Source organism: Molossus molossus, unplaced genomic scaffold, assembly GCF_014108415.1.
Source record: "Molossus molossus isolate mMolMol1 unplaced genomic scaffold, mMolMol1.p scaffold_m16_p_21, whole genome shotgun sequence".
Lineage (NCBI taxonomy): Eukaryota > Metazoa > Chordata > Mammalia > Chiroptera > Molossidae > Molossus > Molossus molossus.
Window position 1 is genome coordinate 7790695 of NW_023425357.1, and position 16842 is coordinate 7807536.

The following is a 16842-nucleotide window of genomic DNA, read 5'->3' on the forward strand; positions in this document are numbered from 1 at the left end:
TCAGCCAGGGAGACGCAGCCTTGTCTTTGATTGAAAGGAAAAGTGTGCTCCCAGAGCCTGCGGGGAGCTGGCTTATATAGACAGGAGTTCCCAACGCTGGCCCCTGATAACTTAGTCCTCATGCAAATGAGGAGTCCAAATCCTTGCGGTTTGATTGGTCCAAAAAGTACTGTCCTGAATGGTCAGAATAGTTGCCACTCCCGATTGAAAGGGGAAAGCCTCAGTCCTATTGGTGGAAATAGGATTCCAGGAGCTCCTTCATAAGAACTGGCTCAGCCCTGGCCGGTTTTGCTCAGCAGTTAGAGCATCGGCCTGTGGTCCAGAGAGACCCAGGTTCGGTTCCCACTAAGGGCACGTACCTCGGTTGCAGTTTGTCCCCGGCCCTGGTTGGGTCGTGCGGGTGGCAACCACTCGATGTGTCCCTTTTACATCGATGTTTCTCTCTCTCTCCCTCCCGCTCTATTTGAACAAAAAATGAAAAAATTTTTTTATCCTCGGGTGAGGATAAAAAAAAAAAAAAGAACTGGCTCAGATGGCAGATAGTGCAGGCGGGCAGGTCAGTGCAGGCGGGCAGGTCAGTGCAGGCTTCTCCGGGAAGAGCTGTTTGCATGGGAGGGCCCTGTGTAGAAATGGCTGCTGGGCTGTTTTTTAAAAGTTGAGCTCAGACACCAGGAGTCCTTCTGAGTAGGTGTCTTCTTCCTGGGGATCCACAGTAACAATCCATCATTCACCCCCCCCCCCAGGTGTGGTCCCTGTTAACCCCAGTGCACACCACCCTGGTGCCTTCTCTGCCTGTGTGTTTATACACATTTTAAACTGTGTATAAATGTGTCATGTTGTGCCCCTCCCCTCATTTAACAGGTTGAGACAGATCGTGAGTATTTTCCCAGATCACTAAAAGTTCTTCCAAAAACTGCCATTTTCTTAAATGGTAGTGAAGTATCCCCAATGCAGACATCCCACTTGTCAAAGCTCATTTCTTTTTCTTTTTTTTTTTTTTTTTATCCTCACCCGAGGACATTTTTTTCATTTTTTGTTAAGATAGAGGTGGAGGGAGAGAGAAGACGGGAGAGAGAGAAACATCGACGTGAAAGGGACACATCGAGTGGCTGCCACCCACACAACGCAACCGGGGCTGGGGACAAACCGCAACCGAGGTACATGCCCTTAGCGGGAACCGAACCCCGGTCTCTCTGGACCGCAGGCCGAAGCTCTAACTGCTGAGCCAAACTGGCCAGGGATAAATTTTTTTCTTTATTGATTTTTTAGAGAGAGAGTAAGGGAGAGGGAGAGAGAGACAGAAACATCCATGAGAGAGAACATCGATTGGCCGCCTCCTGCACGCCCCCCACTGAGGATTTAGCCCACAACCTGGGCACGTGCCCTGACCAGAATCGAACCAGCAACCTCTTGGTGCGCGGGTCGATGCTCAACCACTGAGCCACACCAGCCGGGCACAAAACCCATTTCTCACTGCCCTACATTTGGCCTGTTTCTGATCTTCCCAGTAGCACAGGGCAGCCGTCTCTGCGTACACTGAGGAATCTTCACCCACAATTTGAATTCCTATTTTTTTTTTAAAGTTTTCTCCATGCAACCAGGCAATGTTTCTCTCTCTCTCCTTATCAGGTTTTTTTTTTAAAAAAAAAAACTATTTAAAAAAATAAGTCATCTCCATTATAGAAAAGTTGACGACACTGGAAAAAGTCGCAGGAAGGAGAAAGCAGCCCCTGGAATCCCCCACCCAGAGACTTCGGGCCCAGGGTCAGGCTGATGAGCCCCAGTGTGGACTGTGCCAGACCTGTCTGCTTTTCCCACAAAGCCCAGAACACAAACAAGTCCCGGCTATTACACGTGCGTCCCGCCCCCGCGGTGACGGCCACGGAGGCCTCCGTCCAGGGGCGGCCGGTGCGCCCAGGCGCGTTCCCACGTTTCCTCCCATTCTGCACGGAGCGCTGCCTCCTCCGTGCTGTCCCCGAGCTTCCGGCCGTTTCCTTAGGGCACGTTCCCAAGAGTGCAATCAGCGGGCCAAAAGGTAAAGTCTTTGTGAGGGTCTTTGGCACGGATCGCAAGTTTCCATGCTTTTTTTTTTTTAAAAGCAGTTTGTTTCTTTCCGAACATTGTTTTAACAGCAAACACTCATTGAGGGCTTGCCCTGTGCCGGCCCTATCCAAGTGCGTTCATACAGAGTCCCTGTGACAAACCAGGGTGAGGGGGTACTATCGTGATGTCCATTTTGCGGATGGGGGACCCTGAAGCAGAGAGGGTGACCTTCCCAGGGTCACACAGCTGATACGGAACCAAGCTGGGATTTGAAATCAGGACGCTGGCTCCCAAATCCGAGCTTTTTTTTTTAAGTTTTCATTTCAGACCATCCTTTGTGATTGTTTTAATCCTCACCCAAGTATACTTTTCTATTTATCTTCAGATAGAGTGGGAGGGAGCCCTGGCCAGTTTGGCTCAGCGGTTAGAGCGTCGGCCTGCGGTCCGGAGAGACCCAGGTTCAGTTCCCGCTAAGGGCACGTACTTCGGTTGCGGTTTGTCCCCGGCCCTGGTTGGCCCTGCGGGTGGCAGCCACTCGATGTGTCCCTTCACGTCGATGTTTCTCACTCTCTCTCCCTCCCACTCTATCTGTACAAAAAATGGAAAAATATCCTCGGGTGAGGATAAAAAAAAAAGGAGATAGAGTGGGAGGGAGAGAGAAACATTGACATGAGAGAGACACACCGGCTGGTTGCCTCCTGCACGACCCCAACCAGGGCCATGGGCAAACCGCAACTGAGGTACGTGCCCTTGATCGGAATTGAACCCGCGACTCATTGGTCCGCGGGCTGACGCTCTACCGCTGAGCCAACCGGCCAGGGCCAAATCTGTACTCTTAACAAGTCTAAGCTGCTGCCTTCAGAGGACCTCCATCCTTTGAAAGGGTTAAGTGGCGCTCATTCTGCAGTATCGATGACCCCAATGGTGGGTAGTCCTTTCGATTTGTTTTCTATCACATCGGCAGGTCCAGATTTTGGGGTGCCTGAGGCTTTCCAGTTTGGGGGACCCGCTTTAGGAAAAATAAGTTACACATTCCAAAAGAGGCATAGGGCCTTAGATGAACCCAGCACTAACAAGTGGCCAAAACTTAGGCTCCATTAGCATCTCACTGCATCCCGCCTGCCTTTCTCCCTGTAATGACTGGCGATGAGCTCTGTCAACCCCTCCACCTACGCGCGGCCCTTCGCATTTCACTGGACTTGGTTTTGATGCCTCTGGGCACCTGTCCATCTCCCATCCGTCCATTCATCCCCTATTGTTTTATGCACTTCAAAGGAAGGTGCAGGGATCCGTTCAGCTTGTAAATGATTTAGCTCGAGTTCAGCACTTCCAAGTATTTTTCTTTTGCTGTAAAATTTGGATGTGAAATGTAACCGATGTGCAATAAAACACCTAGGCGCCTTTGCCACAGAACCTGATTTCTGTACACAGGGGAAGACACATTGCCCCGGGCGATAAAACAGAGGGTTTCCTGCAGACTCCGCCTGTGTTCAGGCTGCAGCATCGGCCCTGCAGTAGCCGTGACCACCTCACCCCCACCAATTCAACGGATGCGCTGATGGCCACCTCTTCCAGCAGGTTCCGTCACTCATTCCCCGGGATGGGTTCACTGGGCCGGAGGCCGGGCCTTAGGAGTCGTTAGCAGACACCAAGTGGCTTTCATTTTTACCTCAACCTACCATCCGGTCTCTCCCGTCCACACCCCCCCGCCCCAAGCTGTTTTGTCTGTACGCCTTGCTTTTTATTTTTAAGACAGGAGAGGGAGGCAGTTCCTTAAAGTTGTGATGCTTTACAGGACGTGGGGGGAGGCTGTGACATTAGTCTGTCCCATCGATTTCTTTTCAAAATTGCTTGCTGTTTTTATAAATAATCTTGTCCTGGAAAAACCTTTCCAAATGGCTGCAGTAAAAAACAAGAGAAAGAGCCTGGCCGGTATTGCTCAGTGGTGGAGCATCGACCCATGCACCAAGAGGTCGTAGGTTTGATTCCTGCTCAGGGCACATGCCCAGGTTGTGGGCCCGATCCCCTGTGGGGGGCGTGCAGGAGGCGGCCAATCGATGTTTCTCTCACTCTTCCTTCCTCTCTCTCTAAACTCAGTAAGAAAAATATTTTTAAAATAAAAAATAAAAAACAGCCCTGGCCAGTTTGGCTCAGCAATTAGAGCGTCGGCCTGAGGTCCAGAGAGACCCGGGTTCAGTTCCCGCTAAGGGCATGTACCTCGGTTGCAGTTTGTCCCCGGCCCTGGTTGGTCGTGTGGGTGGCAGCCACTCGATGTGTCCCTTTCACGTCGATGTTTCTCTCTCTCTCCCTCCCACTCTATCTGAACAAAAAATGGAAAAATGTCCTCAGGTGAGGATAAAAAAAACCTAAAAAAAAACACAAAACATAGAAAGATTAACAGAAAACTAAAGGCGCTGAAATGCACTGAACACTTCTAACAGAAGATACAACATCAAAGTCAAAAGGAATAGCCTGGGAGAAACATTTGTAACATGTATGACAGACTTCAGATCTATAATAAATAAAGAGCCGCTACAAATAAACAAGAAAATGACAAACAGGCCAGGAAGAACATGGTCAAAAGGGTTGAACCTGCACAGAAGAGGAAATTGCCAGGGATCCCGAGACACTTGACCTCACTGGCAACCCAGCATGTAGAAATAAACCCAGCAGGGTCACAGTGGTGACGCCACAAGCAACCAAGTGGGCTCCTGTGCCGACAGGGAGACTGCAGGGAACTGACCTCCACTGGCGCCCTGGCTGGACCCTCCTGAAGAGGTCAGAGGCCCTGGGGTCTGCCAGGCGCCCAGTGAGATCTTCTCTGTCCCAGAGGATGAAAACCAGCAGGGCCTACAGAGAACAGCTGGGCTGACTCCACCAAATGACCCCTTGGATGTATTTTCCCTTCAGGCCAGAGATTCGCTTCCAGGCTAGTCTTACAGACACATGCAAGATAGAAGGAACGTGTACAACTGTCCACCCCAGCGTCACCAGGAGCTGGGCGGCCTTGAGTGACAGTACGACGCGTACAGCGGAAGTCTGTGCAGCGGTGAGAATGAGGAAGAGCCTCGTTGAGGCTAAAAGTTCTCTAAGATGCACCAAAGAGCAAGTTAGAAACCACGTATGGTACGATTCTACCTGACACAGAAAAACGAAGAATAACTCTATTTTCACGTGGACAAGTATGTTTAATAGCAGTGCATGGGGCACAGCGTCACCCTTCACCCCAAACTGCAGCGACAACCACCTCTGCAGAGGAGAGGATTTGAGTGGAGGGCAAAGGTCAAGGACGACAGGCATGGTTTTTTGCACCACATCAATGACTTACATACAGTGAGAACACAGCCCTTTATTACTCGTAGAATTAAGGTTTCCAAAAACATTAAATAGGTGTGTGTGGGGAGGAAAATTACCCCCTTGAGCGCTTCCGTTTCCTCACCTTCAAAATGGGGTAAGGCTGGCCCTCCTTAGTGGGCGGCCTGAGGGCTCACGAGTGTCTCCATCTGCCCGGCACAGTCAGTGTCAGCTGCTGCCACCACCAATGCGACCGGTCTCTCATCGGGGCGGAGCAGTGGGCTGCACCCCGTCAGTGATCCAGGTGTGGCCAGCCGGCCCACCCCATCTTCTCTCGGACCTTCCTCACTCTGGGGATGGTTCCCCACCTCGCCCAAGGGATGGGCCCTTTGGCAGAGACGAAGGTTCTAGAATTCACATCCTTGAGTGCTGGAGGGGCGGACAGAGAGAAGCTGCCCACAGCAGGGACAAGTGACACACGAGGCCCAGGTGGTCCGAAGGTGCTTTATTGAAAGGGGCTGGGGGGGCTCCAGCATCCAGCATCAGCTACAACCTGGGGACAGAGGAGGGGGGCTGAGGAGGGCCGAGGGGAGTGGGGGCCCCATGTTCTCACCCACTTGACACACCCCTCTGGTTTGGGTCCTTCTGTTTCTTTTTGGGGACCCTCCTGCCCCAACTCTGGGTTCAGGTGCACCTGGAGGGCTGGCCCTCAACCACTGGCCCGTCACTGAGGTTGGGATGGGCCCGGGGACCCAGGGACGCCCGGGAAGGAGGGGCGGCACTCACTGGACCTCCCGGAACGCCCGCTTCTCCACGAGCTTCACTTTGTACTTGCGCTTGAACCTGCAGAGAGAAGAGCGGTCGGCGCCGGGAGCCCACAAGGTGTGGGAGCCCCACCCACACGGACGCCCTTACTTGGCTCTCTCCCGGGGCTCGATCATGTTTCTCCTCTGGAAGCTCTTGAACCGATCTCGGAGGATGTTGCCCTCAGGCTGCGGGACACAGAGAAGATGTCAGCAGAACCCCAAGGGCCTCTGACCTCTCAGGAGGGTCCAGCCAGGGCTCCGGTGGAGGCCAGTCCCCTGCAGGCTTCCCGTCAGCACAGACCCAGCCTGCCTCGGGCACCAGGGGCACGGCTGAGCCTGAGCTCGTGGGGCGGCTGGTCCCGACCCATGGCTGCCTCTGAACTGGCGTGGAGGAACCCGGGAGGAGGCCGGGGAGGGAAGAGGGTGTGCAGGCCGAGGGAGCAGCGAGGCGAGGCCGGTCAGAGAAGGCACGGCAGGCCCACAGGTGAAGCACGGGGCTGCGCCGAGGCAGGCCCGACCACACAGGGCCTGGGCCGGCTGGGAAACTGGGCTTCCTCCAGGGGCGCTGGGGAGCCATGGAAGGTTCTGAGTGGGGAAGGGACAAGGTCCATGTTGAGCTTTACAGTGACCCCTGTGGGCAGGAGACCAGGGGCTGTATGGGACCTGGCTGGGAGGAAAGGCCTGAGGGTCAGAGGTTCAAATCATCACATCACCCAGCCCCACACCCCATGGGGACCGCAATCTGGGGCCCTGTGCCCTCAGCCCCCAGGCATCAGCCCAACCGGCCCAGCCTGGGGGCAGCCATGGTGTCGCCCACAGCCCGCAGGGGGCACGGGGAGCAAGGATGGGTGTCATCACTGGGCACTGGCTCTCCCTTATAGAACCTCCCTCAACACCCAGCTGGCCAAGTACCTTCAGGGTCCGGAGCGAGTCAGACAGCTCCGAGCTGAGCTGCACATCGATGTCAGGGGCCTGGTACCTGGAGGACAGGGCAGGGAGCTAGGGTCCTGGACCAGGGTACAGAGCCCAAAATCCCCTCCCGGGGAAGAGGGGCTGGGCAGCGGGCCTCTGAGGACTTGGCGCTTTGGGAGAAAGACAGTCTCGCAGGGGGCCAGGCTGATCAGGACCCCTCCCAACCTGCCCCGGGGCCCCAGCCCAGGCCTTACTTGAGCCGCCCCAGCCTGCGGGGCTTGTTGGCCTCAGCCAGCCGCCGTGCCCGCCGCCGTTCCCGCCGCCGTGCCAGCTCCACCAGCCACTGTGCCACCTGGGCCTTGATGCCACGCAGCCTGAAGAGCTCCTGATGCCTCAGCCGGGCGGCCCGCACTGCGGCCTGCTGTACCCGCTGCAGGGACAGCTGGAGTCAGGGCTCAGCGCGGGGCCACCTGCCCTGCGGGCCTTGTCTCTACCCGGGCCCCTCCAACGCCACTTCCCACAGGACTCCTTCCTGGCCACCTGAGCCCAGGTCACAACAGGCCAGCGACTCTAGTTTCTTCACAACCGTGGTTTCCCGAAACAACCTTCCTCACCCATTAACAGGCAGCAGGACCCCGGTCTAGCCTGCCCCCCGGACAGGCAGCAGGACCCCGGTCTGGCCTGCCCCCCGGACAGGCAGCAGGACCCCGGTCTAGCCTGCCCCCCGGACAGGCAGCAGGACCCCGGTCTAGCCTGCCCCCCGGACAGGCAGCAGGACCCCGGTCTAGCCTGCTCCAGCCTGCCCCCCGGACAGGCAGCAGGACCCCGGTCTAGCCTGCCCCCCGGACAGGCAGCAGGACCCCGGTCTAGCCTGCCCCCCGGACAGGCAGCAGGACCCCGGTCTGGCCTGCCCCCCGGACAGGCAGCAGGACCCTGGTCTGGCCTGCCCCCCGGACAGGCAGCAGGACCCTGGTCTGGCCTGCCCCCCGGACAGGCAGCAGGACCCTGGTCTGGCCCGCCCCGCACTGCCGTCCCCCGACCGCTGGGAAACAGGCAGCGGGAGCAGGAGAGCAGACCCGAGCCCACGTGCTCACCAGCTTCCGGGCGGCCTTCTCCCGCCGGCGCTGCTGCTCCGTCTTCTTCTCCACAGCAGACAGGCGGGCAGCTGTGCCTCCCCCGGCCTGGTCTTCTCCAGCCTGGTCCCCTCCAGCTTGGTCTCCGGCCACCTCAGGCCCCTTGTCCTGGCCCTCGCCTGGCTCCCCCTCCCCATCTGACTCTTCCAGCAGCCCCTGGCACATCTCCTCAAATGTAGACTCCTGGGCGAGAGGGAGGGTGTCAGGGGCGGGCCAGGGGGAGGCTGGGAAGGAGGAGAGGGTGGCAAGCGTGGGCTCACCTGGGTGGCGGCCTGCTCCGCGGTGGGCAGGGCCAGCTGCCGCTCCAGCTTCTCCGCCTCCTTCTGTCGCTGCAGCTCGACCTCGTGAGCTTCCCAGAGCAGGGTCTGGGAGGGCAGGGGTGGGGTGAGGACCAAGTCCCCAGGGCCTCTCCTGGGAGTTACAGATCTGGCCCCCACCCCAATACCCTAGCCCCTCCCCCCTGGCTCCCCAGTGACAGCCTCATCCCGCCCTCCCCACGGCGGCCAGAGGGGGCTCCTGGCTTCTCTGCCAGTTCCCTTCAAGGACAGTCTGGTTTCCACACATCGTACTTTCATTTACACAAACACCCAGAAATGGCAAATCCACAGACAAGAAAGAGCATGACGACTGCCAAAGACTGCGGGAGACCAGACGGGGATGACAGCCGATGGGCCTGGCATTTCTCCCTGGGGTGATGAAAATGTTCTGAAATTGTGAGGCTACAGGGCCCAGGGAATGTACTGAAACCAGAGATGTGCCCTGTCAGTGGGCGGGTCACATGGCCCAGGAGTAGATCTGCGCAAAGCGGTACAGATTTCTAAAGAAACGACCGTTGGCCTGACTCCTCCTCCTCCCCAGCACCATGCTGCCCACGTCTGTCCAGCGAGGAGCAGCCCGCAGCTGGCAGCCTCCTCCTGGGTCAGCCAAGCTCACCCTCCCACCATCCGGTGCCCGGTGTCCGTTTCTGTGGACACCGTCATGGCGTGCGGCCCACCGCTTCTGCTCCCGTTGGCTACGAGACCCTCTACTCGTGAACGACAAGGAACAGCACTCGCGTGTCCCTGCATCTACTCAGTGACCTCGATTTCTCTCCAGGAACACGCTCTTCGAGGGCAGGGGTGTGTCCCCACTGTTCACACCACCTGTGCTCAACAAACGTCTGTGAAATGAACCCAGTGACGCTCACAGCCAGGTTTTCCTGTTGCTGCACAACCTTGGGCCTTGGATACTCCCCCCTGGTCTGTCTGTTAAGAGTTCATCCTGCCCTCTGCATCTACACTGAGAGCTTCCCGAAAGGCGCCAGGGACTCACTCACCTCTGGGCCTCTTGCCTGACATTCCCATTCCCTTCCCACAGCAAACTCACCCTCATTTTCAGCTGTTGTCCCCTCCTCCAAGAAGCCCTCCTGACTACCAAGGCTGGGTTTGGCGACCCGTCTGGGATCCCCCTTCCCAACCCTGACCACCTGGGTTGTCACTGTCCCGAAGAAGTCTGCCTCCTCCATTGGACTGTGAACCCCAGGAGGGCAGGCCCGGGACTAACTCAGTCACTGCTGAGTCCCCAGCTCCTGGTGGGCATGGAGAAAGTGCCAGGCGAGAGAATGCCAACCCAGCAGCTAGGCACCGAGTGAGGAGAGGGCTGTGTACCTGGTGGTCCTTAAAGGATGGGTTGTAGGAGGCTCCGGAGGGTGTCACCTCCACGGCAGGCACCTGGGACGGCTTGGTGTGGAGATGCGGCGGCCGCTGGACGAAAACCAAAGCGGGATAAGGCCAGGAGCACGGGCCCTCACGTCCTCACAGCTGCACGGCTGGGGCTCCAGGCTCAGGTCTGGCAGATGCCTCGCGAGGCCCACAGCCGCCAAGCTAGGTGCTGTGGGATCCCGCGTCCGGGACAACGGACATGCGGTTCCCCCAGGAGTGGCATCCCCAGGACCAGCAAGCTCCCTGCAGGCAGAGGCTCTGCCCACCTTTCCTGAGACAACTCCCTGTGACCCCCACGGCGGGCGGGGATGGGTGACACTTGTATAAACGTGGTCCAGCAGGTCTGACTTTAGTCACCGCATCCCGTCACTCTAAAATCTGCCGCAGGGTCTGTCAGAGCAGCGCATGCCTGACGAAGACTCACAGTGCAGCCTCGATCCCCTGGGGACCTTGTAAAAAACACACAATCCTGGGTCCACTTGGACCTCTGCATCTTTTTTGAAAAATTGATCTTACGGAGGAAGGGAGAAGGGGGCGAGGGGAAGAGAAAGAGAATGAGAGAAACATCGGTTTGTTGCCTCCCGCACATGCCTGAATGGGGATCGAACCCACAACCTGGGTAAGTGCCCCCACTGGGAACCTAACCCGCCACCTTTCAGTATACGGGACGACGCGCCAACCAACCGAGCCGCCTGGCTAGGGCTCTCTTCATCTTAACGAGACCCAGAGACTCGAGTGCTCGCTCGGGGAGCAGCACCCCAGCACCTCCACTTGAAGACTTTCCTCAACTCTGCCATCTGGCCTCCCCAGCAGAGGCCCCCAGTCTCCAGCAGAACCCCGCAGGTCACCCTGGACACCCTGCCCTCATCTCCCCACACCCAATTGCCCCCTTCCCCCTTCCGCCTCAGCCCCACCTCCTGGGGGCGGGGTTCCCACCCTCTCCCACACAAAACACCTGCAGAGTGAAACTGAAACCTCAGCTGCCTCTCCCACCTTGCAGGCTCCTCCAACTTGCTCCTCCTTCCCTGGCCTAGAGGCTCGCCCAGGTCCCTAACGTGTCAGCACCACCTTCTCTGTAACGCTTTTCCGACCTTCCCTAAAGCACCTGGCTCTCCCTTTGAGGCGCTGCCCACGTCACAGGGTGGACGGCTCTGAGGCCTGGGCCCTTCGCCCCAATGCAGAGCTGCCCCCCTGCTCCCGGCCCCTCCCCTGACCTCGACCACTCAGGTCGCCACTCGGACAGTCTCACCTTCACTCCTTTCTTCTTGGTCTGCTCCAGGAAAAACGCATCCTGGCCAGCCAGCGGCCGCTCCAGGGGGTCTGTGGAGGCAGGGAGGGCAGCTCCGGGGGGCTGTCCAGGGTGGGGCATCCCCGTGGCTCCCCGACCCTCCCCGCTGCACAAACATGCTCTGAAGCACGGGCGAGGGAGGAAGTGATTGTGACCCTGAGGGGCATCGAACGCCAGGCTAAAAGCACCTGGTGGGGCCGGGAAGGCAGGAGAGCCCGAAGGCTGAGGGGCAGGGAAGCCCAGCACGAACGGGAAAAGGGCACCACTCAAGACCCCCAACTCTGCTGAAGGTCATCCAAGCACCCGCAGGGCCCCCCTCCGACAACATGCACAGGTGACAACAGGGGCACTCACTGTCTTTGGCCCAGAGATCGTAGAAGGGCCGCTCCACAGTGTCCTGGGGCCCGGGCTTGGCTTTGGCCACAGGAGGGCTGAGGAGTCGGGCCTGCGCCCTGCGCACCTCTCGGGGCAGCTCGCCCTGCTTTGCCAACTTCTCCCATAACTGCTCCTTCCGCTTGAGCTTCTTGGCATTGGGGACCTGGTGGGCGAGGATGCTGGGGGGGGAAGCCGCACAGGCGAAGTGGGTGAGGTAGAGGCCTGGGAAGCGCGGCTCCTCCGGCAGCCCCTCCAGCACCCTCCAAGAACCAGCTCCCTCCTAGCTCCTCCCACTCCTCACTCTGTGCAGCAGGTTCAGAGAACATCTCCCAGGTCTTTCCGAGCCCGAGACCCAACAAAACAATGCTTCTGGGGCCCTGGCCCTGGATGTCTCCCAGGCACCTAACACACCACACGACCCTGTCCCCAAAGCCAGTTCCCCCATATTCCCATCTCAGAGCCGGCCCCCCATCATCCACCACCTGACCCACCTCCTGATGATGGTTCCCACCCATGCCCTCCTCTCCCTCCCTGGAGCCCTGGGCAGATCCAGGCCTCATCCTCGTCTGCTTCAGCCACAGCACCCAGGCCCTGCCTCACTCCCTCCAATCCGATCTCCAAAGCCCAAAGCTGAACCCATCCCTGCCCTCCAAGTGACCCTCCCCACCCCCTCCCCAGCGATTTCTTTAGGGTCTGACAGTGAGAAAGGACTCCTGCAGAAGAAGCAGGAGGCCCAAGTGCAGTGGGCAAAGAAGGGTCCGAGGCGTGGGACGCTTACTCTTTGGGGGCAGGGATCTTGGACGTGTTCTCTAAAATGACGTCAACCCGAAGGGGTTTCTTGAGGAGCAGTGACTTTTTCCGGCCTTTGGTCCTCTTCTTGCTCAGCTCTGGGAGTGGGAGAAAGGAGAATCAAGGCCTCAGGCCTCCTCGTGGCCCGAGACCAACTCCCCAACCACACTTCATTTCCATCGGACCTGCACCCCAGCCCAGTCTTGGGGGCCCCAGGCTGACTCCAGGCCCCCATCTGAAGAAGCCCCGAGGGCAGGGCCCATGGTGCCCAAGCTCTGCGCTCCACCACACCCATTTCCTGGGCCAGCTGGATGCAGCCCCGTGCTGGGGACACACAGGAGTCAGACCCACAGCCCTGCCCACAAGAGGCTTCCAGACACAGCAGGGAAATGGCCGCAGAACCAGTAACAGTAACAAGGAAGAAAGCAGGTGCCTGGTGACACTGAGGCCCAGGGTGTTCCTCAGCACAACAGGGTTTTCTGCCTTTTACTTCTAAGACCTAACATGTAATGAACAGCAAGAAGTCCAGGACAAAACTCTCCGGAACCAAATCCGCATCCTTCTGTTTACCCTGGACCTGGCAAAACTGACTTCCTAAATGCCTACCTCACAGGGCTGTGTGGATGTAAAGCAGAGGTCACCTGTGAAAGTGCAAAAATCACTGTCTTCCCACCTCCCTTTCAACCTAAAGCAGACTCTGTACACTGTCCCCCTCCCCCCCCCCTTCCCCAGACTTCCCAGCGGCCACAGCAGCCTTCACTACTTCCTCGCCTGCTCACTAGGGCAGGTCCTGACTCCCCCTTGGTCTGCAGCCAGATCTAGGACCTCTGTGAAAGCCGTCCTCTTCAACAACCCTTTGCAACCTGCTCGCTGAGTCTCCTATGCCCGAGAGCAGGCCCTTTCACTCCTTTTCTGCTCACTGAAACGGCTCCGCTCACTTAGGTGAGAACAGGTCCCTTGGCTGATCTCAACTCTGATCGTTAGGTTGTCCTGCTGCTACCGCAGCTTGCCACCTGCTCATCAAAGCTACCAGTTTTCCCATGAAGGCAGACCCCTCAGCTTGCTCTCTGTCCCCTCGTGAAAGCAGACTGCCTGTTCTTAATCTGTTTCCGGATATTGACATACACCCTAACAATCCCTAACTCACTTCTCCACTTGTTTCAACGTGTCTTAAGCCTGTACTTTGGCAAATTATAACTAGCAGGTTAAGACAAGTTTTTCACCCACTTGTTAAAGTGGGTCCTCTAGCCCTGGCCAGTTTGGCTCAGCGGTTGGAGCGTCAGCCTGCGGACCAGAGAGTCCTGGGTTCGGTTCCCGCTGGGGGCACGTACCTCGGTTGCAGTTTGTCCCTGAACCCAACCGGGGCCGTGTGGATGGCAGCCACTCGATGTGTCTCTCTCACATTGATGTTTCTCCCCCCCACCCCCGCTCTACCTGAAGATAAATGCAAAAAGGTCCTTAGCTGAGGATAAAAAAAAAAAAAAAAAAAAAAAAAGAGTCCTCTACTTCTTACTAAAGTATATCTTATTAACAAAAACTGGCCTGATTACTTCCTTATAGCAGGTTCGTTGCTTTTCAGCAAATTAATGAGCCTTGCCATTTTTCGTTGTTAGTCCTCACCCGGGAATATTTTTTCCATTGATTTTTCTTTTTTTTTAATCCTCACCCCAGGGTATTTCTGCATTTATCTTCAGATAGGGAGGGAGGGAGAGAGAGAGACAGAGAGAGAGAGAGGAAGAGAGAGAAACATCGATGTGAGAAAGACACACCAAGTGGTTGCCACCCACACAACCCCAACTGGGGCAGGGACAAACTGCAACCGAGGTACGTGCCCTTAGCGGGAAACGAACCCGGGACTCTCTGGTCCGCGGGCCAACACTCTAACTGCTGAGCCAAACCGGCCAGGGTTTTTGTTTTTTTTTTCTTAAGGGAGAATGAAAGGGAGGGAGGGTAAGAGACATCTATGAGAAAGAAACATCAATCGACTGGGGCCAGGATCGAACCTGCAACCCAGGTACATGCCCTTGACAGGAAAAAGAACCTGAGGTCCTTTGTGCTCTGCGGACACTCTACCTGCTGAGACACATCGACCAGGGTAATGAGCCCCTGCTATTTTATATCTCATCTACTCATCAAGGCTGGCTTTTGGGCACTGAGCTCTCTAATACCTCAAAAAGGAAACTGGCTTCTTTAAGTTAGTAGCCTACTTTCTGTTCATTCCAGATCCTCTTGTTTATAGTAAAGCCCCTTTTTGGAAGGTGCTTGCCTTCCGAGCCATGTTGTCAACAGACACTCTCAGGGGCTGAGGTGGGCCAGACCACGACCAATCCATTCCTTGCAACACCACAGAGCCCTTCCTCACCTCTATCCCTGCAGCCAGTGTCCACGAAGAAGAGTTTCTCATCGGGGGCCTCCGATATCAAGCCACTGGGAGAGAGAAATACAGAATGTCAGCCACAGAGGCTGGGGAAGGAGTAGGTTTAACCTCGCAGGCAGCGCCCAGCTTTCCCTTATGCTCATTCAAGCCTCCTCTTGCCGCCCTTCAGGCTAAGGCTTCTCCCGTCAGTTTACAGAAGTGAATACTGGAGATTCACTATGCTAGGGTGGATGTAGAGGACATACACACACTAGAAGTGCCGTGTTTACCTGAATTCAAATCTAACTAGGTGTCCTGTACCTGGTAACCCTACCCAGTGCCCCAACCACCCACCCAGAGTGCCCAGACCTTGCCCTCGGCTATCCCAGGGGTACCCAGGGAAGTCCCCCGCACCCCAAACACCTGACCACACAGAACGTGGCCCAGCTGCCGGAAGTCCCGCCCCACGCACCCGCTCGTGCGCTCCTGCAGCCGTACGTCTTCTAGGAATTGATCGACTTCCAGCCCGAGCGGCTCCTCCGCGAGCCGCCGCCAGCCCCGCTTCTTATTTCTCGGGCCTCGCCGTCGCCGCCTCAACGCTGGGTCCACCGAAGTGGGCCGCAGCCCCAGGAAGCCGGAATCAGCCTCGCTTTTCGAGCGGACCTTGCCGCTACCGCCACTGCTTCCTGCCGCCATCTTGTTAAAGGAAGAACCCAGCCACCGGCGGCGGAAATCCGGTTTGGGGCATGCGCGCGCACATTCCCCCACGCACTCCCGAGACCTACATCGGAGGCCGCCATCTTGGTAAAGTAGCCAAAGCGGCCAAGCGGCTCAGAGGCCGCCATCTTGGTAAAGCGGCCATCGCCGCCAAGCGGCGCGGAGGCCGCCATCTTGAAAAAGGGTGAATGGCTCCTCCCACCTCTGCGGATTCCAGTTCTCCACGGCTTTTAGGGCCTTGGCTCTCGCCCTAGCCAAACATCTTTCCCGGCCGCCCGGGGGATATTTTTAAATCTGAGTATTATTTTTTAAAATAGTTTCCTTAGGAAAGAAACATCGGGATCATGCATGGCGGATTCGGCGCACAGACGCGTCCCAGTCTCGGAAGGCTTGGCGGCCCCTGTGCTAATCCTGGAAGTCGAGGAGCTTTCGGGATGTCGCGGTTGCCAGCCCAGAAGTGTACGCGAGGGCTGTGAGCACTCTAGGAGCTCACACCCACTCAGACACCTGGGGCGAACCACGTCACTGCGCCTCGGTTTCCTCGTCTGTAACACGGGGATGGGAAATGGGGCCGACGACGGTGCATCCGCCTCACAGGTTATCCTGACACTACGAGAGACGATGTCTTACCAAGCGCTGGAGTGTGCGCCTGGCCTCCAAACGTTAGCCCCGTTCCCGCCTCCCCCTGAACCCCATCCTCCACTCGACTCAATCCCAACTGTTTACAAACGAGGAAGGAAGCTCAGAGGCCCTTGGGCCCTGGCAACCCGCCGAGGTGTGGAGGGCCTCGTCCAGGCCGCTCTGGACTCGGAAAGGAAGGAGGCACAGAGAGGGCAGGAGCCCCGCGCGGAGTCACACAGCGAGCCCGGCGGGAGCCTTGCGCAGAGCCTGGGGAAGGTGCGGGGCCCGGGCCCGTGGCCCTGGGGACCGGAGCACCCGCCACTGGGCCCGGGGCTCGGCCCCCCGCCCGCCCAGCCCCCGAGGTCCGCCAGAGGGCGCCGGGAGCCGCCACAGCGGGCGCGCGTGGGCGGGCGCGGCGCGGAGACGCCGTGTCCCGGGCGCCGCGGGCGCGGTCTTGGGTGTGTGTCGGCCGCTCGGCGAAGGCCGGGTCCCTGGGGCTGAGCGCGCGCGCACGTGGTGCCGCGGGGGGCAGGCGCGCCTCCTCCGCTCCTGGAGCCCCGCCGCCCCGGGGTGACGTGTCAGGAGCTGTGTACCCCAGTGGATGGGCGGACGTTGGCGGGCAGCGCCGGGGCAGGTTGTGCTCAAACCCGCGCGCTCACAACCCCACGCCCCAGGGCTCGGTTCCCAGGCCCCCGCGGCGGGCGGTGGGAGGGAGGGATGTCCCGGGGGGGAGAGCTCCAGAGTAACTTTTCTGCGGAAAATATGTCGGTCTGGCCCCCAGCCCAGACTGAGTCATCAGGCTCCGCAG

At 58.0% G+C, this 16842-nt stretch overlaps 1 protein-coding gene and 1 non-coding gene across 3 annotated transcripts; both read right to left on the reverse strand.

Annotated features, from left to right (window-relative positions):
• Positions 1–5372: 5372 nt before the first annotated feature.
• NOP53 (NOP53 ribosome biogenesis factor) lies at positions 5373–15392 on the reverse strand. Of its 2 annotated transcripts, XM_036275638.1 has the most exons (13): positions 15169–15392; positions 14703–14767; positions 12330–12438; positions 11531–11730; positions 11138–11208; positions 9835–9930; positions 8449–8553; positions 8150–8371; positions 7310–7485; positions 7056–7122; positions 6253–6329; positions 6124–6180; positions 5373–5890 (listed from the first exon to the last, which is right to left on the reverse strand). In XM_036275638.1, exons 1-13 carry the CDS (start codon positions 15390–15392, stop codon positions 5884–5886), a joined length of 1476 nt encoding a protein of 491 aa, XP_036131531.1. In that variant the 3' UTR covers positions 5373–5883. The 2 variants fall into 2 exon arrangements, with proteins under 2 accessions (XP_036131531.1, XP_036131532.1); XM_036275639.1 differs by lacking the exon at positions 5373–5890 and having other exon boundaries at positions 6120–6180.
• Positions 6897–7007, reverse strand: LOC118639678. Its single transcript, XR_004961251.1, has one exon. It is a non-coding gene; the product is annotated as a small nucleolar RNA SNORD23 (small nucleolar RNA).
• Positions 15393–16842: the final 1450 nt, after the last annotated feature.

Bases quoted from the DNA above. Each gene is read 5' to 3' on its own strand.
- NOP53 (XM_036275638.1), bottom strand. From the start codon at position 15,392: ATGGCGGCAGGAAGCAGTGGCGGTAGCGGCAAGGTCCGCTCGAAAAGC. The intron at 12,439-14,702 runs GTGAGGAAGGGC...TCCCACTCCCAG, and splicing joins CACTGGCTGCAGGGATAGAG to AGCTGAGCAAGAAGAGGACC. The intron at 6,181-6,252 runs GTAAGGGCGTCC...TTCTCTCTGCAG, and splicing joins GAGCCCCGGGAGAGAGCCAA to GTTCAAGCGCAAGTACAAAG.